The sequence below is a fragment of the Centroberyx gerrardi genome, chromosome 13 (genome assembly GCF_048128805.1).
Source record: "Centroberyx gerrardi isolate f3 chromosome 13, fCenGer3.hap1.cur.20231027, whole genome shotgun sequence".
NCBI lineage: Eukaryota > Metazoa > Chordata > Actinopteri > Beryciformes > Berycidae > Centroberyx > Centroberyx gerrardi.
The window spans coordinates 2654693-2673779 of NC_136009.1; the positions used below are offsets into that span (position 1 = coordinate 2654693).

The window sequence follows — 19087 nt, forward strand, 5'->3', positions numbered from 1 at the left end:
AAAAAAAGTGTCTGTCTTTGTGTCCATATTCAACATATAAAATATCATTCTTATAGGATTTTCTTTTTCCATTTTCACCTGTGGTGCCATGCCTTACTGTAAACTGGACTGTCCTTCATGAACTACATTGAATGTTTTCTTACTGTATTACCTCAAGAATACAGGCTGGCAATTCCATATTCTAGAATGTGAGAAAGAGTGGAGTTTTCCTAAGTGAAAGCCTCTGGAATGGGTCATGGGCTGGAAATGAAACAGTCCTACCTGACAATTAACGCAATAACAAATTCCAACGACAACAGCTTAGCGAGTTGACAGAAAGCATTGGTGCATTAAGTCACCACTCCGTGACTGGACGCCCCCTCCTACGGTGGATAGGACATGTCGAAGATGTGTTGTGATGCTGTAGCAGGCACAGAGCGTTTCTGTCTCTCATAGAGTCACAGACCATGGCTGTGGATACACAATTACCCACCAAGCAGCCACAATCGCTTCTCAGATGATACCATGGTGTAAAGTGCTTCACACTGAAAGGGAAGAGGGCGAGTCTGTGTATGTATGTGCGGGATACTAAAAATAAATCTGGTAGGCTGAAGCTGATTTAGTGGTAGGGGAAGGATAGGGTGAAGTTAGGGGGTGGGGGGGTGGGGGGGGTACAGGAGTAAGAAGGGATGAGCGATGAAGGAGGGATGAGGGTCAGGCCTCGGATCAGCTTCCGCTCATAAACATTCATCTTTCACAGCCACAAGTGACATACAACCACATAGTAGTCTACATAATGTGTAGCATGGACGTCCAATGAGGACATACAGTATATGCATACATTTTATTATACGCCATTTTCCCGTGATGACGTGTTAATTTTCTTTGTTCTGTCAAGATATTGAGTTATTTATGTCGTTATCTCTAGCGAACACATTTTGTTTCGGATAACACATTTTTTTCTCGAGACTGGGCCGTCACAGTGGGGGGGAATAGTGGAACTGACTACCCAGGGCTCCCAGGTGGAGGGGGCCTTCAAAGAGCCTGGACTAAAAAGTTTGCTTTGGTGTACAATTTTACATTTCCAAGTAATTAGTGATAAAAAAAATAGAGAGACTGAATTTTGCATCCCCGCCCCTCTCGCAAATGGTTTAGTCCGCACCTGCGCTACATTTGAACGTGGCTAATCGCGGTGACTGCTGGATACTGATGAGGAACACAGACACTAGTGCCTCACACAAACATGCTCAAAACCAAAGCAAAGTCTGGAAGCCAAAAAAGAAAAGGAGAGAGGAAACAGAATGTGGGAAAACAGCTTCTTACAAGTTTTTTTTCAGAGGAAAGGTGAGCTTGCTAATGGTTTAAGGCTGCGTTAAGCTAATAGCGGTATGTGTGCGGTAGGCTAGATTGCTTGCAGTATGAGCAGGCTAGCTAGCTTGCAGACATTAGCATAATAGCTAGTACATCATAAGGAATAAATGCAAACCGCCAATCCAGTTGTTTGGTCAGAAGAGAGGGAGGGGTTGAGAGTTGAGGAAATTATTAGCTGAAAAAGAAAGGCAGTAATGGATAAGCAAGGTTTCAGCAGAACTGTTTTCACTGTCCTGTTGCAACTGTTTTAAACAAGTTTTAGGTTTAGGAGGAAAATTGTGTTGAGGTTGCATTGCAAGAGTAGTACCTCTAGGTAGGTGCAGGTGAAAATGACTTCAGTAGTTTGACCTCCATCAACTGACTGAGTGTGGCAAATGCAACTGAGAAGGTGTCTTGGATGAAGCTGTTAATAACTTTGGCCTGGAGACAGAAAGGGATATCATCCCTCATTTGTCGACTGAGGTTGAGTGCGCCTGCACAATTGAAATATGGAAATGGAATATAAATGGGAATATGAACAGAGTTATGGGAGGAGATCAAGTTTGTGGTGGGGTGGCAAGAAGAGGTTGAATGAGGAGAGAGGCAACACAGTCTCCGAAAATTTTGTGAAATGAGCACGAACTGTGAAATGCACATTATGTGTTATGGACATGAATAATGTGACGATTACGTTCCTCCACTACAAAAGGATTATGTGACAATATTACGAATTGACAACTTCACTCACAGTAGAAAGCTTCTTGGAATGAGTGTAACTAGTAAATGTATCCATCCATCCGCCCCCCCGACCTCCACACCCTTCAAACTACTACCTGTTTCTAGTCATGTCTCCTCCACCTACTCCTTTCCTGGTGGGGAAATGTATTCTCCCACTTTTGGTGCACAGATCACATATTTACATTTTAAAACATCATGCTTATTTCATGAATTTCCGTGAGACCAGTCCGGAAGAGAGGTAAACATGATTTATATATGCTTGAATAAGGATAGCATGACAGGAAATTTTGACATGGGGGTTTTGGTCATGATGTGTGCTCCGGTGAATGGGAGAAGAAATATGGGGATAGGCTCTGTTGTCATAGGCAGGTTTGTTCTAGCTGTGATGAATATATCAATTGATGAAAGAGTGCTTTCCTTCTGAAAGTACAAAAAAATGAAAAACGATACGTAAAAACTGTAAAATCTGCTTTTTAAACCCACAATGAACAATGCCATTGAGTATAGTACATGTGGTGAAGCACACATCTGCACAATGGACAACATGCAGCAACTATTTTTGACTTGACTTCCCCCTCTGGTGATTTTTATATTTTTACATGAATTGTATTTTTTTTTCATCCTAGGAATCTCTGGCAGATAAATGTCTGAGTGAAAGTGCAGGAATAAGTCATATCTAAAAGAGAGTTAACACTGTGATGAAGCCAGGGTTATTTGGTTTGGACTTTTCTGGCAGGCAGCATATAAACACACTTTTCCACACTACTTTATAAGTAACTTTAGTTAATAAAACTATATTTGTCTTGATGGAAGCTTTGCTGTAGTTTAACTTCTTCTATCGTGTGAAATAGGGAGGCGCTAAGGTAGCTTGTAAAACTAGACTTTCAACATAGCTTTCCCATTGCTGTCTGTGACATTCCTGGCTGTTCCACTAATCCCAGAAAAACATAAGGTTTCAGTGAGATGACCTGTGTGTTCATCTGATTTGAATGGATTCCTACATTGCAGATGAAATCGGCTTAAGTGCTGGTGACTTTTACAAAAATAAAAGTTGTATTAAAATCATCTTTTTTTGTTTGGACACATGGCAGTCAGGACAGTTACACAAAGCACAAACTGGGAAAAACAGGAGATGAAACAATGGACTGTACCAGTGATTCCTCAGCATTTAAACACTAAAACTCAATCTCAAATCTGAAAAACATTATAACACAATATTTGAGAATCGCTGAATCAATGGAGTTGACCAACCTACCTGGAGTGCCACCCTGCTCCTCTCAACGGAGAAATACTGGACCGCACATAATTATATGAACACTGAAACTTGTGTTTGTTAACAGTATGTCAACTTCTGCTTGCTTTAATGGTTTGAGGAGAAATCACTGTTTACAGTGGTGCTTTCTTTGGTTTCCTTTTTGTTTCACTGCATTGAGTTTAAAGTAGTATAAGTATTAAGTAGGATTTCCACTTACTCTGATGTACCCCTCGACTTGCAGTTTCCTTTAAATATAATATTAATACTCCACTATATTTTAGGTTATCTGGCTGACTGGGCTAAAGGTTCTCTGGAGAACACACACACACACACACACACATGCAAGGCTCCCCTGAGAGGCAATTTTCCCATCTCTTGTTCCAGGGAGCGCTGATCCATGACAGCCTGGTCGTGTGATGGTGTCAGGGTCAGCAGAGCACAGGAAGGTCCCTTATAATCTAAATAAGGATATGACATTTTCAGCATTTATGGGAAACATAGCATTATTCCTCATGGCAACTCTGATGATATAACATTATCCTTGATTTGGCATCATCTAGGAATAGCTGAGAGAATGGAGGAAGGCCTTGAAGTACCATGTTAGGAAACTAATTCAAGTTCATGTGTCTATTTTGCGAGTGCTTTACCTGAATTTGTTGAGAACAGTGCTTTTTAAAACAGGTTTTGAAATGTGTTTTGGATCGTATTTGTTAACAGCCTACTTCTTCTTCTTCTGATTGATGTAACACAATAGTGATTCAACCTATAGCCGGTTCATCAAAGCTTTTACATTTGCTGTTCTTTCTTGCATCATATGAAAAATGAACATTATCTTCCCCATCCCCCACCCTGCGACCATAGAAGTCTAGGGCTGCAACTAACGATTATTTTCATTGTCTATTAATCTGTCGATTATTTTCTCGATTAATCGATTAGTTGTTTGGTCTATAAAATGTCAGAAAATGGTGAAAAATGTCGATCAGTGTTTCCCAAAGCCCAAGATGACGTCCTCAAATGTCTTGTTTTATCCACAACCCAAAGATATTCAGTTTACTGTCATAGAGGAGTAAAGAAACCAGAAAATATTCACATTTAAGAAGCTGGAATCAGAGAATTTTGACTTATTTTTCTTAAAAAATTACTCAAACCGATTAATCGATTATCAAAATAGTTGGCGATTAATTTAATAGTTGACAACTAATCGATTAATCGATTAATCGTTGCAGCTCTATAGAATTCCCTTACATACAATCATATTTCCAAGCCGACATCACAGGAAAACAGATCAAATGAATGATATCTCTAAGGAGAGAGAGCTTGGTTGCTGACATCTACTAGCCAGCATCTTTTTGGCTACAGTAGAGCCTGCAAGCCAGATGCGTTTCTGGTTCATGGATAAATTAAGAGAGGTGTCATCTAGCAAAAGCATGACCTGAGGGGTACAACGCACTTTCTGTCTTACAGATATCAGAGCTATCAGAGGGCCCTGTAACTGTTTACACTTTTTAACAGATAGATCTATAAAAACAAGACTAGGTTGACCTAGTGCAAGCCGGGCCCTTAATGTCTCGCCTCCTCTTGGCTTTCACATCCTAGTATAATGTGTGTTCTGGACTATAGGTAACGTGTATTGAAAGCCTGTTTAGCCACGGCGAAGTTACAGGTGTTTCTGTCAACATGGAGACTCGCCTCTTTGATCCACAGTAGATGTGGTGTTCAGAGTCACCTAATGGTAAAGACATGAACAGCTTCACTTGGTGACTACCACTAGCTCTCATATAAACAAGGCACAATAATGTCATGAAAGCGCCATAAAAGAAACAGGTACCTCACCTCTTTTTAGCGCTGAGCGCTGTGAGCGCTGGACCTGTTCTCTTAGTTCTGTTGAAATAATTAAAACCTTTTCTGAAGCGCACCGCTCATCAATGTCACTTCAGAGTTCTACCAATCAATGAGGATGAAGCAGGGGCAGGACCAAGGCATCCTGCGGTTTTGTAGCTAACATTAGCCACTCAGAGATGTCGTCTTAACGCTCCCCGCTCCAGCGCTCAGCTGACACTGCCAAAGCACTCAGCACCAGCGCTTCAAGCGCTCAAGAGGTCGCTTGGTGGACACGGCCCCTTAATGATTCTCCAGCTCTTCTCTCTTTTACTGCAATTCATAAAAGCACGTCGGTAAAGTCATCATGCTCCATATTCTTTCTGAATATTTGGCGCCGACGATATCGTTGTAGTGTGAATGCTTGAGCAACACGTTATAGTTAGAGTTATCCTTATAGTTGTCTAGGTGTGAATGGGCCTTAACAGTGCAAACAACATGATATCACGTATGCCACCATAACTGTGTAGGTCTTGACGCCACTTCTCGCGCGACTTTCAACAATGGGTAGTCAGTCACTCAGTCAGTTAGCTACTTTCCCGGCAGCAACATCCTCTAAGCAAAGTGGAAAGACCAAGTCCTTCTCTATTGGTAACATTTCAGAGTTGAACCATTTCATTATTGACCAAAGATTAAATGGATAAAAATGCAACTGGAAATTTGGTACTCCAAAACCCCCATTCTCTTTGCTCATGTAAAGAGTGTCAGTTTTATCTGTAGATGCTTTCCATTCCATAAAAATCTAGATATTATAGAATGCAGTGTCTCCCAGTATCCTGGAGGCGGTGACAACAGCAACATAGAAATACAAAAATTAACACAGAAGAGAATATTCATTTTTATCATATATATTCTTCCAGCCAGGGAGGCAGGGATATTGGCCCACTTTTTAAGGTCTGCTGCTGTAGCTTTAAGTGTGGCATTGAAATTGTTTATGTTAATGTGACCAATATTTGGGGATATGTCAATATCCCAAATATCGAAAATGTGAGACCACTGGTATGCCAAATGACTGAAAAGTTGGATGATCCGGGGAAGCATTCAGAAATATGAAAAATTATTTAGTCAAGTTGACTTTATAGCTCGATAGTGGACTAAATTCATTATGGATATCGAGTGTGGCGGGAAAAGAGGAAAATATATTATCCAGGTAGAGCAGAGTATCATCTGCATACAAAGAAATGTAATGCTCAGTAGATTTGTATGTTATTGGCGTAATGTTATTGGATAATCTAATTGTCTGTGCAAGTGGCTCCATGGACAAAATAAAAAGAATAGGAGACAAAGGGCAACCCTGCTGGGTGCCAATTCTGGTAGCTTGTGATATACATGAGTAGCCTCACCTGGTTCTTCATTTGAAAATAACAAAATGTTTTATTCAAGTTTCATTCAATCACTAATTTTTTTTTAATAAACTATAGTCTGGACCGTGGTGTCACTATACGCAGGGGCGGTTTTAGTGATTTGGAGGCCCCAGGCAAAGACCAATGTGTGAGGCCCTTCTCCATTTTGCTTAACGCAATCATAGTTAGTGAACAAAAACTATTTGGAGGCAGCTTTTTTAAGTTAACAAAGCCACAGTACTAAAGGACAGACCCAAATGAGAATTCTAACTGTTCTAACTGAAGAACTTCAAATGACCTTCAGTCACACACACACACACACACACACACACACACTCAGAGCTCTTCATCTGATGCACAGCACCGCGACCGCTAGGTGTGGAGAACAAGATGAGGGAAGCAGAAAGGGATACTATACTACGTAACAATACATTGGCTCTTGTACATATGAGAATTGATAACTGGGCCGAGGCGCTATGAAAAATGTCCTAGTGAGATATTACGAACAATGAGCCTCATGCAAGAACCACTCGTAACAGATTCGTTCTTAAATCACTTGTAGGAGCGATTTTCTCTTAGGTACGAACAAAATCTACAAGTGGTCCAGACCTGTCGTACGAGTCACGTACAATCAACCTGCTGTTCTCCAAAGCAAAAAAAAAACTTTGTTGTTGACTAATAGATTGTATCTCTGTCACTTTGAAGAAATTTTGAGTTTTAATATATGTAAATTACACTGTAATGTATAATCATGTTGAGATTAACTACAGTGGTTATAGTCACAGGAAAAATAGCAATCTCATAAATATCCATACATAGTAGCCTATAAGTGCGCTCAATACAAAGACAAAACAAAAAACACTAATAATTGCCAGGTTATTTGATAAACACTCAGACAAAGGTCAGACAAAGGCAAGGTTAGATTGTATTGGGGCAAATACATTATGGAGGGAGATTAATCTGATTTAGGCTATTTTACTCCAGTTGATAACGTTAATGTGGGTAAGTGAATCTAAATTTTAGAGAGAAATGGCTTTAGGTCTTACCATTAGAGTCATGCATAAGCCTATATCATCACATGCTGCAGCAGCTTGCAAGTCGCTGTCCAGGGCAACATCCTCTGCTGAACACCTGACAGCCATATCGCCAATTATGGCAGGTATAGGCCTATTCTTTCATCTGTCTCTGTAACGGAGAATTTCTCCTGGCCCTCCTGTTGCAGTCATGGATCGTCTTGCTTTTTGCATCTAATTTCATGTCAAGCCATTTCTTTTTTTATTTCTGTGACGGTGCCCTAACGACAAATCACTATAGTCCTATAATATTCCTATAATACTACGATACGACGATAGGGACTTTAGAGTGTCTGTGATACTCACTAGTGAGTTTATAGTGACCATATCATGGTATTTTCGTCTTCTGTAGTATCACTATAATATTCCTATAGGGAATTATAGATTTGTTGGGATATTTATTTAGTATTCATCTAAAATGTAGTATAGGAATACTAGGCCTATAGTTGATTTTCGTAAGGGAACGCACAACAGACAACACTGCATTAACAGCACAAGTTATTTTTTCCCATTCCTTGGCTTTAGCAGGGCCTTTGATTCTACTATTGAATTATATTAAATATTATATGCTTTGGTTGACTTATTTATGATAGTAGGACTTCGGTCTCAGAGCTGGTAGAATTCTCCTTAGTCTTCCGTGTCATTTTTATGAATGAAGCTTCCTGACATATGGGCCGGACCCCTAACCTTATATGGCATTATCGGGGCGTCAATTATGCAAATTCACAATTCTCATGAACGCGCATTCATTTAGAACAGGTGGAATTCATAAAAAAAAAAATCACGAGGCCCTTTGGCGGACGAGGCCCCAAGCAATTGCCTACCTATGCCTTATGGTAAAACCGCCTATGGCTATAGGAGAGATTGTGTGTGAAGAAATCACAACGGCACTTGACTATAAATTGCTACTAATTAATCAAGGTCTAGCAGAGCTATGATCTAAGATTATGGATTGTAAAACAATGATCGGATGCCTGGAGGAAGCTGCAAATGAAACTGACAAGCGACTGGTGAAGCTGGAAAGGAATCAAGTGTCACTTAAATCTGAGAACAAACTTGTGAAATAGAAAATTGATGAACTGGAAAATCACAGCCACAAGTTTAATGTTTGCTTCATGAATAGTCTCTCTTGAGATCTTTGGTCCAGAGAAGCTAGGAACCCCTAGTTAACATAGCACACCATACCAGCATATCATCATGAATTGGGCAAAATCTTGATTTACATGATAAAAAATAATAATAATAATAATAATAAAGTTTATTTGTATAGCACCTTTCTAAAAACAGAGTTTACAAAGTGCTTTATAGAAAACAAGAGAAACAACTCAAAAAAACAGACAACAATATAGAAGACAGACAGTAGCACAAAAGACAGCCAGTAATAGAAAGCAAAGGGCAAAAACACAAGATTTTAAAACATTTTAAAATTGTAAATGATGCTGCCTACAAATAACTATTATGTGGGCATAAATAATGACATTTATATATAATTTACTATGCATGACCAGCAGTGTTTCCACTCATACCTTTCCACTCATTCTGCATGATTAGTAAATAGCATAGTATTTTGATTTGGTTATTTTGGTTATGTAGTGTGTTCTTCCCTGCACACACCTGTAGTGAATCTGGGTATGAGCATCCAAAGCATTAGGAGTTGTGCCCCCTGTTTCACAATACATGTCTCAACTGCCTAAAAAGCCTCTCCATCTACCATTCATGACTCAAGTGGAGTGAATAGGAGAAAATATTAGGGCATTCTCCCCTTCACCAGCTCATTCTGCTGGGCAGGTGGCCCTAATGTTCTGTACACTCGATGTAAGAGGAGCACAAATTAACATACCGTTGTGAAATTACAGTTCAGGGAGTCAAATGATATGTCTTATAACATGTTGTTATGCACACCTTTTCCTCCAGGTGAGTAAGCTGAGAACTGACCGAGAAGAAGTGAGAGGAAGACAAGGTGACCATCTTGGCTCTCCAGCAGCCACCAGGATATCACAACCAGATTGGAGACTCATCTTGTATTCAACAACACAACCCCTTTGACGGAAATCTCAGATTTCACTGTGTTCCAGCCAACTTCAACTCATAGCAATTTGAATCTAAAACCAAGACATTCCAACTGTGACCTGACCATCTTGTATTTCAATGAATTTTTCTCTCCCTTACCCAGCATAATGCTCTCCAAGAACTCTTATACTTCAGTGAGAGCAGCACATTAACAGATTGTTGTTTAACCACCCAGAAGGACCATATTGGAAGTAAATGCTTTCCCTAATGCTTTCCTCTGGGCCAGATCCAGCTTTGGATGGATGTCTATTCTCAACCTGGAAATAGGCAGTTCGTTGAACTTTTCTTTGCCTTCTCCACCTTCTCTGCACCGATACTCCCTGATGATCACAAGGGAATATGTCACACTATTTCTGGTGGGCTCCTGTTTCCTGTTGGACTACAGCTCCCAGAACCCCCTGCAGGCTCTGCTGCAGAGCAGAACTAAGGGGGACGGGGCATCGCCCAGAGGGGGGACAGGAAACAAGGGTGCGATGGCATCACTTGGGGGAGTGACATCATTACGGGACAGGACAAGGCTGAGGAGACATGGGAGATCGGGGGTTCAGCGAGTTAAGAGAGGATGGGTGTGGAACCAATTCTTCGTCCTGGAGGAGTACATGGGCTCTGAACCACAGTATGTTGGAAAGGTAAGTGAACATTCTACAACTTTGTCCCCATCATATTTTCTACAGGAAGTAATTAGGTTTGACATTTGACCCTGTTTTATTTTTCCTAGTTTTCTGTTCTAGTGCAACTATGAAACTATTCTGTTTTGTATTCTCTCTCTCTCTCTCTCTCTCTCTCTCTCTCTCTCTCTCTCTCTCTCTTCTCTCTCTTTGCCCGTGTGTGTGTGTGTGTGTGTGTGTGCAGAATTTTACATTTCTCTTGGCAACGGTGTACCATGTTATTGGTACAGTGTATTATCCTTATCTTCCTTCAAACAACTTTGATCAATGTGGAACTCATTGAAACATAATTGAGGATGAATTGTATTAGCCTGCTGATGTGTGGCCAGTACATTTTCACCAGAGTTGTGCAATATTATCGTCAGTAGCCCATTTTAAAGGAGGTCAATGAAAATGGTATGGATAGAGTTAACAGCAAAGTAGCCCAGCTGGGATAGTGCCCAGAATCCTTAATGATATTTCACTTTGGTAGATCATGTTAATTTTTTAGTGCACATTTTTTAGTACGTCTTCATGAATAGCCAACCGTCAAAACTGGTCTCTCACAGTCATCACCCCTTTCTTACAATAATGTTAAAAACATAGGCCAAGATCTACTGGGTGTAACTTGAGGCGCAGTGCAAAAACAAGTGTGAGTGCAGTTAGTCCTGATTGCAAAGACTGCACAAATGAAAACATAGAAGAGAATTCATTACCTTCAAATATAAGGAGAGCCAAAGCAAAAGATAAACCAGAAAAAACACATGAATTTCACGTGGAAAAATCCCATGTGAAACGCATCACATTACATGGGCAATATGTGGAATATATGTGCTTTGCACATGGCAAATGTCTGGTTTTGGAACATTTTCAGGTGCTCCACATGTGGCTTGGAACATTTTCAGGTGCTTCACATGTTATAATATGTAATAACATTACATGTGATAAAACATGTTATCATGGTAAATTCAAGCTACCAGTAGTGACAAGGCCTAAGGTTTAGTAACCATATCATCAAAGACTAGGTAAAACTTTTAGTAACCATACCATTACTATTCAGTAGGTCTAAGCTTTAAGTGAATTATGTTAATATTTTTGTTTTGAACAAATTGTGTCCATTTTCTTTTCACAACTTTTTTCTTGTTGCCTTGTTCTTGGTGAGTCTAAACTTACCTTTGCCACTACTGTACCAATGTCCTGTTTAGCTTTTCCAAGTAATTTCATTGTACAGAGAAGTGTTTTTTTTTTATTAATGGGCTTACTCAAGAGTTCAAATTGGTGTAGCCTATGATTAAATATTAAAGGTGAGCCTGCATGAAGGTGTTTTCTCCACAAAGCAATTACAAATGAATGCAAGACATTTCCGAGGGGGATTTTTTTCCACACTCAAAATATCCCAGACCTAATATCTGACATTTATTCCAAATGTGTTATAATTTATTTAAGATGTTAAATCTGTGATGTTTCCTCGACAATCTTCTAATTTGCGCTCCAGCCCCAGAGGTAATAAGACAAAAACACAAAGAACAGCAGCGTGCTCATAGACCCATTTTTTTCAGGCACAAAGCCCTGTGTTTTTTGCATTTTTTTGCATCTACTATTTGATTTACACTAGGGCAAACCTTTAGTAGATGCGGGCCTTAGTCTAGAAATTGTACATATCTACAGCTCAAATTAGGAACAATTTATCCAGTTACACTTATGGCATTCTATGCCCTGGATCATAGTTTTCACAGCAAATAATTTTGTCTGCTTTTATAATTATTGATATTAAGTAAAAATCTTGACTGTCAGTGATGGCAGCAGATTCCCAGGGCTGCTTTTTCTCCACACCTACCTCTTTTTAACCTCTCTTTGTCTTCGATGACGGTGTTTAAGGGTTAAGGGTCAAACTGAGGGGGAGTTCTAAAGCCTTTCACTTCTCTTTGTTGTCTGTCTCTTCTCTGAGGGCTTTGTGTCCAGGATCGATGGCAGCGTTGCTCAATAATTGAAAACAACATCCAAGGGCAGAAAGCAAAGAAGTCTGGGAGATTAAAAAAAACTGTCAAAGAGGCAGTTATCAGGGCCATTTACAGCTCAAATAGTATATTCAAAATGACTTCAAAATTGCCTCAAAAAAGGGTGTTGAGTGTGAATTGTCAAGCTCTTCAGTAACATTTATGAAGCCACCATTTGCCTAGGAGGAAGAGCAACACCGGTCAATAATGTCACTGAAAGCCAGAATGGGGGTTATGACTCATTCACTGAACATAATAAGTGCACAGGTGTAGTCGGCTATAGCGGAGACGTCTCAAAACTGAGCTGCATGCGTCATTCCTGAGAGAATTCTCGATTCTCATTACAAGTCTTGTTAGGTGAAGAACACCGCAAGATAACATATTTGAGATGATTTCAAATATATATTTTGTTGAGACATGACTGGATAAAACTCAACTGGCATCTCATCAATATAACTCTATCATATAATCAGTTTTAAAATTGTTTCCTTGCTGGTCTGGGATCAAATACCGAACAGAGTAAAAACACATCCAATCTTAACCAGGTAACGGACAGAATACAAAGCATTTAATAACACCAACATGTGATGTATATCGGGTGCCATGCATTGCGAGCTTTTGTGCACCGAGCTTGAAATGTCACGTGTATTGGAATAAATAAAACTCATACACCTTTGAAGCAGCTTTCAATGTTCCTCTCGGATCAAATCCCAGCAGAACTTTCTCTGCTCTGTCTCCTCTGCTTTCCACCTGTCTCCATAAATAAAAAAAATACATATTGAAGGTGAGTGGATTGCCCACTCTCCTTTTTAGAAACAAAAATCTAAGTATTACAGTGCTGCTGTTTGCTCACATGCTTCCAAGCACCATCTGTTTTAAAGCTGCACTCGGCAAGTTAAACTGAGCTTAAACCTTTATTTATCCAAGGAAAGCTGACTGAGCTCCATGCTTTTTTCCAGCAACACCCTGCATCACGTTCATACAGTTCCACACATTCACACTGGGAGCTGCCTAGTACAAACACAGTCTTCTACTGTTCTGCTGTTGACATCAATAAATGAAATGCCTTCTTCTTAGTGTGTGGTGGGGTGGAGGTGGTGAAGAGGTTCAGCCATCGTTGGTGAGTCCAGCTTTCTCTGGACGGAGCGCTCACTCACTGCTGTTGCACCCTTAAATCTGGATTCATCACTTCCTTTGTGGAGAAGATTTCCCACCAGTCACCACACCAGCACCAAAATTTAAATAGGATCGAGTCTACAACATCTCAATTAATGGGAATGGGACGCTCTTCTCTGTTGCAGCCCCAATTTGTGATTTAGGCGGATGAGACAGCCAGATTTTTGCATTAAAATCTTGCCTAGTACAGCTTTAATTATCTAGAATGTAGAAATGAGAACCTGGTCTCCTGAAAGTTTGTGAAATTAGCATATGAATGAAATGAATTGAACCCAGGTTCAATTCAGAAGTTTTCCACAGTGAGTGTAGTTTTCATTTTTAGCAAAAGTTTTTCTTATTCAACCATGACCAAAACTAACCTTAACCAAATTGTTTTAGTTGCCAAACTTTTACCAAAGTTTTTGTTGCCTAACCTTTCACATGATGAACAGGCGAAGACGGTGTGTCCAATTTATGCTGTCACATGATCCAATTTGTGGTGAACTAATGTTATCCTGACATAATTTATGTCCACACATAATCTGTGTTTCAGAGTTTGTGCTCTATGAGACTGTGCTGGGAAATGAAGTACCTTCCCTGAGCTTGTAGGCCATATTTTATTAGGGTGCTATGTTAATATTTCCTGGCTAGGATCATATAATTTCTGAGCACCATATTCTCTAATTATCTACTGTAGATGCTGAGGCTAAAGAGTTTGGGGCAGGTCCAAATCAAACTCCATCAGTTCTTGAGAGGAGCTATTATAAAATCTGGCACCCACAGAATGGAGCTCATATACATTAACACAGAGTCCAAGACAGAAGAATTATATATGGACTGGTGAGCAGTCATTATGGCTGGGCCATTAGGAATTACATTATAAATCAGAAAATTCTGCTGCCCAGATCTTGGCCTTTAGCACCAATCTCAGTGTTATATGGCATATCAACTGATCAACGGTGGTAAAACACTAGAGAGAAGGTTTGCAATAACCTACCCAGTTGTGAGTGAGATTGTATGGTGAGTACATACGGTCTGAAGTACAGCAATAACTGCTGAAATACATGTGGTGATGTATCAAACAGCTGGAGTTGGCTTTGGGGTGGCTATATGAATTTGCTGCTTTTGTGGCTTTTGGCAGAAGACAATTTTTCACTTAAAGCATACCGTATTTCCTCTAATAGTGGCCCGGGCCTTTATTTACCTCAACTGCAGAGGGTACCAGGCCTTTATTGGAAGCAGGCTTATATTAGAGACAGGCCTTTATTTCTAATTCCCTCTGTTTGATAAGTATATTTGCTCATATTTTAGTACGAAGCATCCTTGTTTTCTGATCTGCTTCTGTTGGGGTACGTTAGGTAGACGTTTTTTTGTTACTGCAATGCATTACGATAATTACGGTAATCGACGATGGCATGCTCCAGAGACTTCCGCTGGCCGAGCCATCTTGTGGCACTTGTACGTTACTACAAACTACAGTTACAAACAGGCACCAGGAGTTTACCGGTATCCACCGTTGTTTGCATGTAAGCTGAAGCTAACTGAAGCTAACTGAACCTGGGCGCCGATGTGTTCCCGGTGATCCGGCTGAGATTTCGGTGGGGGTCCGGGGCTTGGATCGGGAGGATCAATGCGGGCCGTGAGCGCGGTGGAGAGGCAGCGGCGGAGAGAGGAGACGGACACGGTGCAGCTATATACTAGGTTTTGACCTAGTCTTGTTTCCTTTGTTTTTTCCCCCGGCCTGTATTTGAGACCGGCCTTTATTTGTTCGTGTCGACGACGGCCCCGGCCATTATCGGAGACCCGGCTTTTAATTGACTACAGGCCACTATTAGAGGAAATACGGTATATTTGTTTGATCAATACTGTTAGATATCTTGCTCTGCTCCTCAATACTTCCTATAGCAATGACAATAGAATTTTCTCAGCTCTGTCCTTTCTAATCATCTAACCACAGAGGGGATCATCCTGAGCAGGACTTTCCCACGCCACATCCAAATTACATTCCTGAAAGTATTAAGAGGAGCTCTTCTGAAATCTGCTGCCTCCAAGATGGGGCTCTGGATGGATCAGTTTGGCAGATTGACTTGCCAGCGGGCCCGCACCAGCCCGGCTACCATGGCGGACTGGCAGCAGCTTTTGCTCAGCAGTAGGCCTGAAACCTCCAGCTGGCGGAGAGAGAGAGAGAGAGAGAGAGAGAGAGAGAGAGAGAGAGAGAGAGAGAGAGAGAGAGAGAGAGACACTGGCTATATTTACATGCAGGGGGATTTCTGTTCTTAACTGGTTACTCAAGTAACCTTTTTGTGTTGACACAGGTAAACATCATAACTCGGTTAGAATAACCATGGTAAACTCATACTTTGTTTATGAGAAACCTGGTTAAGATGCCTGGCTTACTTCCATATTAAAGAGGTTGCTGTGGCATGGAAACATGTTACTGCTTTCACTTTTGGTTTTCACCGTCTGTACAAACTCACACAGCATTATGGGTACATTTTGATGTCAACAAAAACATGGCGGGGCGTCCTGGTGGCTCAGTGGTCTAAGGCGCATATGCAACATCCTGGGTTCGGATCCAGCCCAGGACCTTTGTTGCATGTCATACCCCTCTCTCTCCCATCTTTCCTCTATACTGTGGCTGTCCAGTAAAGCAGAAATGCCAAAAAATAATCTTAAAAAAAAAAAAAAAAAATGTGCCTCTGTATAGGCAACACTGCATCTCACAGTCAAAAAGGCCCTGTAGAGGCCATCTGACGAAGCGCATCATCTCACTAAGCATTACCTGACTGACTGACTGACTGTCTGACCTGAATTTACCTTGTGATGCCACTCCACTCCTCCGATCTCACGATGGTTGTAAAGAATGTCTGTAACCATGGTAACGTTTACTTCAGACCAATATGGCAGCTACCATTGCCTGTATTTTCAGTTTACTTGACACCAGTAACCAGAGGCGTCAATTTATCCATAAGATCTTAATAAATCGCCCCTGACAGCAGAGTCATATTCTCTTTTTCCACCGCATGGACCGCAACATTTGGGCCCAAGACTGCAGAACTGGTAGGAGCAATCACAATGTTGAGGAAACAGACCGGATAGAAAATTTGAGAACACACAACGCTTACCTCCGTCTCTTTCAAATTAACAATGATATTGTTACGTAACGTAACGAGTGTTGCGCCATAAGCCACGTAACAACCAGTTGTCCAGTCCGGTTCTGGTTCACACTACTCAGACTAACCAAATCCGCTCTGAAATTCAGTAGGCAATACCTGAATTTTCAGGTAGTGAGTTCGGTTATAGAATGCGGTTGCCACTCTCTGTAATAACCAAAGTGTGTGTGAACTGAACAGGATTAAGCACTCCAATGAGGAGTGACAACTGTATTTAGTTGCAGTGTGTATGTAGCCAGTGAAATCTCTGCATAGCACACATTAGTTCCAGGATTGGTTATAAGGTTTGATATCGCTTATTGCAGGTTTAATTTGGGCAAACGGGGTGAATATACAGCGTCTCAATTAGTGGGGATGGGATGCTCTTCTCTGTTGCAGCCCAACTTTGTGATTAAGACTGATAAAACAGTAGCATTTTTACACAAAATCTTGCTGAGTGCAACTTCGTTCAAGGACAAACGAGTGGTAGTTGTTGAAGGAGGGGAGAGTATTACTCATTCACTTTCCCCACCCACATTTTCCCAGCAGGTCTGGGGATTTGACCCAGCCACCCTGGGGTTACAAGTCCACTACTCTAACCTCTAATCTACCGTTGCCCCGAACTACAGGAAGGAAGGAGGACACATAGAAGGCAGCAGCCATTTGGGACTGGAATTCCACCTTAACTCCTCTTTATCCCCATTGCCTCCCAGTGGACCGATGCAGCAAACAGACTGGGTAGGCTAGGCTCCAGTAGCGCCCAGCCAGAATGGACTGGTGCCCAGGTCCTGATTAATCTGCAGTCGGTGCTAATAGGGGCCAACATGAAGGATCACAGCTTGATTATCACGAGAGGAGGCAAGGCTGCATGGAAGAAGGGATGTGGGGATATAAGGAGGGAGGAAGAAGGCATCAGATGACCTTAAGGCACTGGAGGTTTCGCAGGGAGCTTTGAGTGCTAAAACCCCTGGCTGGATTCTATTGAGGCAGGCAGGTTTATAGGCTTAAGGCAGAGTAGGAGTCATGCTCAAACCAAAGGAGCTATACAGCATAAAGCAAGGATTTCATACCACTCACCCTACTACACAGACAGGCACAGACACTTGCATGCATGTCCACACAACAAAGAAGGAAAGAAAGAGACAGAAAGATTAAAAGAGACTATATTCTGTTACAGACTGTTTGGTTTGCTTTTGTGGAAACTTGCAGCTGCAAGTAATTGTCGTTCATTAAATGCAAATACCACATTGCAGTATTGCAGTTTTGTATTGAACGACACATTCAACATGGCAAAATTGCCATCTACCTATTATTCATATTAGTAATAGACATAGACACAAAAATCATCCATGTATCCCCGGTAGATCATTGGCTCAGGTGTTCCATGCTAACACTTTAGTATACAATATGTTGAGTGAGCAGGCAGCTAGCATTATCCAAAGTATCACATGACCAGACATCCCCGCTTTCTGCAGACAATGGCTATGTCTACATGCACACCAATAATCCAATCATACTGCGATTAAGGCAGTAATGCAAGTAAGGTGAAGCCCATGTAAACACCATACTCTGATTATGTTAATGTGATTATGCTCATAGTCTGTATAATCATAATCGCAGTAACATATGTGGGGTACTGCGATTTTAATCTCATTATAAAGGCATGTATACACCTACTTGCATTTCTTCCACTCTAAATTGCACATGTACCAAAAAAGATGTCACATGTCACTTCACACGCAGGCAACCCAAGTTCCACAGGTAATACCAGCGAGGACAAAGACCATTTTGCCACTGGAATTGTCCTGTAAAAATGGCAGCAACAGATATGAAATGGGAGTGCAGCATAGTTGTCGCTTGTTGTGGTAGAATTTGCTGATGGCGGGACAATAGAAGTATAAAGTTGTGGGACGGATTTAGAAACGACCCCCAATTCTGCAAATAATCAAATGACAACAAGTAGCATGTAAACACAATTTAAAGGAATTGCCGAGTCATGTAAACATCTTAATTGGAGTAATGCCTTACTCTGATTATTAGTCATAATCACATTATTAGCGTGTCAGTGCCCGGATTTTGTCCTTTGCCCCCGGTGGGCACCGTCCCCAGAAATGTCCCCGGATTTCCCTGTCTCCAGACAGCATTAGTATTACCAGGGCAAGTCTGGTGACTGGTCATTTTTACCTCAGGATGGATTAAAAAAGGACAATGGCGTACACTGCTTCCACTGCTCCCACATTTATTCAACTATTGTGCGCTTCGACCTTAGGTCTTCATCAGGAATCATGGCAGAGGGACAAACAGGTGTCCATTTATAGTCAATCAACAATGATCAATCACATCACTTCCTGACATAGAAAGTTCTTCCAATGACTTGATACACTGAAATCATATTACAATCCCAGAGTATATTATCCAGTGTTGGAAAAATTACAATATTATATTACACA

At 41.0% G+C, this 19087-nt stretch overlaps 1 protein-coding gene across 1 annotated transcript in view; it reads left to right on the plus strand.

Annotated features, from left to right (window-relative positions):
* The first annotated feature begins 9928 nt into the window (after positions 1-9928).
* LOC139922515 (cadherin-12-like) overlaps positions 9929-19087 on the plus strand; it is a 74819-nt gene continuing 65660 nt past the window's right edge. Inside the window, exon 1 of the mRNA XM_071913046.2 lies at positions 9929-10315. Coding sequence (XP_071769147.1) covers positions 9929-10315 — 387 coding nt within the window. The remainder of the gene's footprint in view (positions 10316-19087) is intronic.